The sequence below is a fragment of the Pyxicephalus adspersus genome, chromosome 1 (assembly GCF_032062135.1).
Source record: "Pyxicephalus adspersus chromosome 1, UCB_Pads_2.0, whole genome shotgun sequence".
Classification (NCBI taxonomy): domain Eukaryota; kingdom Metazoa; phylum Chordata; class Amphibia; order Anura; family Pyxicephalidae; genus Pyxicephalus; species Pyxicephalus adspersus.
Window position 1 is genome coordinate 47,240,824 of NC_092858.1, and position 7,094 is coordinate 47,247,917.

Genomic DNA, 7,094 nt, shown 5'->3' on the forward strand with positions numbered 1-7,094 from the left:
GATAGAGTTTCTCTATCCAAGAACACAGGACTCCCTGTGTTCTTGGATAGAGAAACTGTATCCAAGAACACATACAACTAGTAAAGGGCTGCAAGAGCAATCAGATTGGGGATTGCTCTTGCAGCCCTTAATAGTCCCTCAAAAAGTTGACTTCAATGGTGTTCGAATTTAGCATTCGATCACCCTAACAATATCTCACTATTCGATCGAATAGCTGTCAAATCGAATAATGAGATATTCGACCAACACTAGAAAGAAGTACTCACAGACCATTACAGTAACTCATTTGAAAGATAAGATCTAGGAAAGAATATTAGCATTAAGAGTAATTTAACCAGTATTATTACAATATAAATGCAGGTAAAGAAGTAAATGGTTGAAATGGTGTACTTGTGTGAATTATCTTGCTTGCCCAGAAAAACTGTAATGTGCTCAGCCAGTTTTCCAATCTGGATAACCCTGTGGATGGATTTACTGTGTGATTGGACATATGGTATGCGACAGCAACGTTTTAGGGCCTCTTTAAACTACCTATACCTCAGTTGACACCCACCGCTTCCCAGGGTGGTTTACTGGTGGGTTACAAGCTTTTTGACCTCATCCTCAGCTTGGTTGATGGGCAATCAGCAAACACTTCTGTGTCCAACCGCTTCAAAAGGCATGGGGGTAAAGCTAGTCTGAACAACCCCTATAGTAGATAGATTCCTTAATTCATTAAAAACTATATTAAACCATATATAGGCTTATGTATCACAGTATTTTGCGTAAGGTCTTTGACAAAGTAAAGTGTCTGCAATTTCCTTGTTGACTTTTAAACTGACACAAACCGAGCTCCAAAATGTCCCTATCTGGATGACTTTTAGTTCATTAAAAGAACTATATTAAGCCATATATAAACATTTAAAAAAAAAAAACAACTGGTGTGATTTGTTCCGTTATAAAACATTTTTTTTTTTTGTATTGACTATTTTTTGATTCTCTTTTGCATTTCAATGCAGACGTCTCCTCCTTCCTGTCTACATGCACTTGTACCAAATATGCATGTTATGACAAATGCTCACCCGTATGCACAAACTAAAATTCTGCTTTTAGGAAAGTACCATCAGATGAAGCGTATCAATTTCCATTTCTTTAAAATTATTTTTTGCCCTTTGTAAATTAGTTTGCTTACAACGCACAATATGAAGTCAAAATTGATTTGTGTCAATCCATGAAAAAAGCTAACATTCACCAGCCTATAATGTCAGAATAAATATGCAGAAACTAAAAATGTTATGCTTTTCCAGACAAATAAAATCAGTTATAATTACAAAATGAACCACTTCATCTAGTAATTCCATTACAGAAATTTTTTTCAATGTATTGGTCTACAAACTAATTAAAAATCATTACAACATTTTACTTCAACTGACAACAAAAAAAAAAGAAAAAGGAAAATCTTAAAGATCTGGTGATCTGATTCTCCAAAGAAGGATTCATACATGATTTCCCAAACCTGGCTGTTTAGTAAATGAGAATGAATCAGTTTAGACCTAAACAATGTCTGTTTTTTTTTTTAACTAAAACAATTTTTGGACTTGCATGCAAGGATTAGAAACTGTAATAGCAATCTGTGTCCTTGCTATTAAGATTCATCTCACTTTTTTCCTTGGTTACTATTGTTAATAGGATAGAAAGTTATGGAAAATCAAAGATTTTGCAAATACAAAAAAGAGATTGTGGGGGTCAGGAGGGCCTAGTGTTTATTCTAGTAGCAACTGTCTAAAATGAAATTTCCCCTTACTTTTCTGAGATTTCCTCACACTTCCTGGACAGAAAGTGAAGGTGTATCTATAAAAGGCTACAAAGTTGTTACCTTACACCACAGTTCTGACAAATCTGTTTGAATGTAACCATGAATATACCCTAAATAGTAATGAAGCATCTTCTCTCAAGATGGGTGATCAAATCAACCTGGAAGGGATCATGTCTTGATTGAATCATTTTGCCAGCTAATAGCAAATAATTTATAGGAAATCTATTCCAAGTTTGCTGGATCACCCAGGTTCATTCTTGATAGTCTATCTTCTTCAGCACTGGACAGCTTTAACCTCCCCAGCGGTAAAAAAAAAAAAATGCTGAAAGCGGTAACCCTCAGTCACACTCAGGGTAGCTAAAACAATGAAAAACAATGATATATACTATGTTACGTGATCCGCCAGAGTCCTTTTTCGCGATGCCCGTCCTTTCACATCCTCCGGCCGGCGTCCTCTGCATCTGATGAGTCACTAGGGAGTTCCCGGTGACATGGGTACATGCGGATGGGGGATCGGCGGGAATTTTAAATTATTTTGTATTGTATTCAATACAAAATAACTGTATTGAATGCAATACAGTGGATTTATAGGTCTAAAAGCAGTACATTGTCTTTCATGAAAATTTATTTTTAGTATAATAATACAATATAATAGTATGAGTATAATATTTATTTGTAAAAAAAAAAAGTTTTTTTTGTATTATAAATGTATTTAATTTATTATTTTGACATGATTTTGTGTTTCAAACTTTATTATACTTATACTAATACTAATATATTATACTGTAAAATACATTTTTATGAAAAACAATGTACCGCTTTTAGACATATAAATCCAGACAGAAATGAACCGGCCAGAAGGTTAATAAACTAAGTCCAGAGGCAAAAGTTGCTGTGTACTTGTAGAAAAAAAAATGTAACTTTCTAATTAGACTGAACTTGCTGGATTAGTCCATTCTGACAAAGAAAAACATTTGCTATCCAAAAAGAACAAAAATGCACGACTACACTTTGTCATCTAAGCAAAACCAGGCCTTCTGTAACAATGTGCTGAGAACTGCTGAATAAAATATAGATTTATTAGTCCACAATAGTAGTGGACATTTTGGTGCCAAACAAAGAAAACATTTCAGGGAAGAACCTCTTCTGAACTGTAAAGCAAGGTGGGGGAGAACGGTTATGGTTGGATGTACAGCTGCTTCAGGGCCAGGGTAGCTTGAAGTCATCAAGTCACTTACAAGTACTGTATTGTATCAAAAATGTGAGGAGAATAGGAATCGGTCCAAAAGTTAAAGCAAAAGTGGATTATTCAACATGATAATGATCTGAAATGCCCCACCAAACCCACCAAGGGGTGGCACAGAAATACAAAAAAAGAAGGTTCATGAACGCTTCTAATCCTATTCTTTAATCCTATTGAAATGCAATGTAGTTATTTGAATCAGGCATTTTTTGCAAGAAAACCAATGGAATGAGGCAATGAGGCAAACACCCAAATAATTCATTATTAGTCATATTCTTCCTTGTTGATGTTTCCCACATATTAGATTAGAGCAAACATGAGAAACTCATTTAAACTACCGGGTATGTGATATACTTGAACAGAGATTCGAGTACATCACATTTATCTGTCAGCATAGTTTAAATAAGGTTCTCATGTGTGCTCTAAACCAATACGTGGGAAACATCAACATTTTGTGCACTTCCGTACATGATTTCTTTCTATGGATTGCTCCCTTTCTCTACAGCAGTCACTTTAATGTCTCGTTCACACAATTTTAAAAAGACCAGCACCTGCCACCTTATGATTAGCCATGCTACTCCAACCTACATCAGGCAGTTGCCAGAAATGAGCATTTGGCAGGGTTTTGGAGTCGAAACATATTGCCAAAGGACTCTTGCCAAATGATTTTTAATGCTTACAGCAAGCTGAACAAAATATGAACTTGTATATGCAGAAGTAGTTGATTGACGAAATATCAGTCTTATAAAAATGCCAAACTTTCTTTAACTGGTCACATGCAAATGTAACCTTTTTAGAAAGTTAGTGGTAGATTTGCATCCAACTTTATTTTGTACTTGAAAAAGCACAAAATGACAAATTCTTACAAGAAAAACTTTATCTTATCACTCACATTTTCAAAAATACTACTTACTAAATGGATGGTGTTGAATGGTTTAATATTGCAAAAGTCCTTATAGTCACTGCTATGTCAATTTAACAGGTTTAAATTTAACAGGTTTATATCCCTGGCATCCTCTTTTGTATTGTAAAACTTTGTTAAAAAAAGAAAAAAAAAAAAGGGATATACCAATACACCAATGAATACACCAAATGCGCCAAAAAAACATTTGTTAACAATAGTATTCAAAAGTAACCCTGAACTTTATTTATATTTGCAGCCAGCTAATACTTTCTAAAACTTCCAAAACCCCTAAATGACATTTCCTTGGCGACTGGGTATGTTTTGTATGCCAGTTCATGGCATCCATTTGTCAGTTTTAAAAAGAGCAAGTAAAACTCTGCAATTATGCTTTCTAATACAATATATATAACTGCCATGGACACAAAATCATTACACTGCATTTAAAAAAACAAATATAATAAATTCAATATTACAATGTATCCTACCTCACACTTAGGGTCTGTGGATCGTTTATATTGCATATCATCCTCACTATCAGAATCTTGTCTTTTGAAGCCAGGAGGTAGCGCAGGACCAATAACAGGCCTAAAAGCAAACACATTCTTTCAGTATTGCCAGAAAACTAAACATACTATAAATGGAAACAAGTAAAATGTTTCTGGTTAACTTGAATAGTACATGAAACAAAACCAAAAAACAAGTACAGTAAAACCCGAATTATCTGGAACTCAGATAACTGGCATCCAACAGCTCCACTTTCTTGATTGCTCCTGCAGCCATAGCAAAGACATACCACACCTCTGCTAGGGCTGCAGGAGCAATCAAAAGAGCAAAGCTGTCAGGAGAGCAGAGCAGAGCTCTGCTGATTGCTCCGTTGTGTGATCGGCTGAGAAAAGGGAAACCCTGATCACGGCTCAAGCGTCATCAAGGTTCTCTTTTCTCAGCCATTCAGCACGTGAGGTAAATGGGAGAAAGTCTCCCCATTCAAGTCTAGTGCTGAATGGCTGAGAAACCTCAGTTAATCGGAACTTCACTTATCCGGAATTAGCCATTCCCTGTGGGTACCGGATAACCGATGTACTACTGTACTTACCTCCTCACACTCTACTGATCAGCAGACATCTTCATTTTATGCCTAACAGTGTCAAGAGATTACTCAGGGACACAAAAAGAACCTGAGTTCATGGAATGTTTTTTGTGAGATCCTAGATAAACCAGTAGTAATTTCCATACATCCAGAGATGAGGGGAATGTGCATGTAAGGGCTGTCCATATTATTAATATGTGGGTATTTACTTTTTTAATAGTAGCACAACACATTTGTAATTCTGCATTTAATCTAATGGTAATTTTAATTCTTAATGTATAATACCTGTCAGGGGAATCTGACTGTTTCTTAAAACCTGGAGGGAGAGCAGGACCAAAAAAATCATCATCATCATCATCATCATCTGAAGACTTTTCAGTTTTTCTGTAAGAGAAGAGAAAACAAAGCACAATCAAATGTCTTTTAACGGACTGCTAAGACAATGGGTCCCAGAAGGACATAACAAACCCCACACAAATATCACTTTTATTTACTAAAGCTTGTTTATTATTTACTTAAATAATTGGGTTATGTGTGCAGAGTTAAAATAGATTAAGAAAAAACTGTCACATTCACTGATAACACAGCTCAACAAAAACATTTTTTTTTTCACTTGCCAATAATTTTTCAACATATTTAGTGTATTCCAGGTCTGCTGAATCCAGAAATGACATCAGTTTCATTGAATTGGCTCTGGATCTTGTGATTCAGGAATCAGAATAGACGATTTTACCAACAACCAATGTTAACACAGCATATTATCATCAATCTTTATTTACAGCATATTATCATCAATCTTTATTTACACTGCATTTACATTTATACTGTTTTGCATTTTAAATAATAAATGTAGCATTATTTTCATGAAACTTTCATTTGCCTTCTTTTTATTCATACATTTTCTTTTTTTTTACAAAAATATTCTTCGAGTTCTTCAAGAAGAGGTTGTTTAAATGACCCTGATGTATTTTGCTACATTTGTGGTCAATATTCTCAGCAAAAACAGAAACATTACAGAATTAGTGAAACAAGCATATCTTGCATATTTTGGTATTAAACTGGGGGACCAAGATAAGTATTGGGCTCCCCATATGGTATACAAATCTTGTGTGGAGTGTCTACGTTAGTGGAAAAATTGAACAGTTTGAAATTTGGTCCACCTATGGTATGGGGAGAGCCCAAAAATCATCATAATGATTGTTATGTTTGTGTGTAAAAGGTTTCAATGCTTACAAGAAAAACAAATGGGAGTACCCTGATTTTGAATCAGCAAGAGGACCTGTGCCACATGGTGCTGATGTTCACTCCCATGGTGCTGGTGTTCAGTACACTGTTCAGTACCAAGAAGAGCTCAATGATTTAATACATGACCTAAGTCTGTCAAAACAAGCATCTGAACTTTTAGCATTCAGACTAAACAAAAAGAACTGTCTAAGACCGGAAGGTAAAATAACGGTTTATAGGACAACAGAGGTGACACTCCTACCATATTTCAGTGAAGATGGAGACAGTGCATTGTTGTAACATCCCTGAACTAGCCCATATGGGAGTACCAGAATACCGAGCAGAAGACTGGCGGCTTTCCATAGACAGTTCCACTCAAAGTTTTAAATCTGTTTTACTGCATAATGGCAACTGCTATGCATCAATTCCAATTGGTCACTCAACAAAACTTAAAAGAAGAATATGAAATTATCCAAATGATCTTACAAAAGCTTTGCTATCATGAACACGTGTTAATTTAAAAATGGTGAACTTCCTACTTTCCTACTTGGACAGCAAAGTGGATGCACAAAGTACCCATGTTTGATCTGCTTGTTGGATAGTAGAGCAAAGCAGGATCACTGAAAAAAAGTGACATGGTCCCCAAGGGAAAACATGAAAAAAGGTGCAGCGAACATCATTAACAAGCCAATGGTTGACAATGCCAAAAAAAAAAAATCATTCTCCCTCCACTACACATAAAGTTGGGATTAATGAAGCAATTTGTTAGAGATCTTAACAAGGACAGTGATTGCTTCAAATACATTTGTAGATTCTTCCCTGGATTGAGTTCTTAAAAAAT

The 7,094-nt window shown here is 35.4% G+C and overlaps 1 protein-coding gene across 1 annotated transcript in view; it reads right to left on the reverse strand.

Annotated features, from left to right (window-relative positions):
- GPALPP1 (GPALPP motifs containing 1) overlaps positions 1–7,094 on the reverse strand; it is a 27,074-nt gene that overhangs the window by 12,496 nt on the left and 7,484 nt on the right. Inside the window, exons 3-4 of the mRNA XM_072410082.1 lie at positions 5,315–5,413; positions 4,428–4,527 (exon numbers count right to left, since the gene is read on the reverse strand). Coding sequence (XP_072266183.1) covers positions 4,428–4,527; positions 5,315–5,413 — 199 coding nt within the window. The remainder of the gene's footprint in view (positions 1–4,427; positions 4,528–5,314; positions 5,414–7,094) is intronic.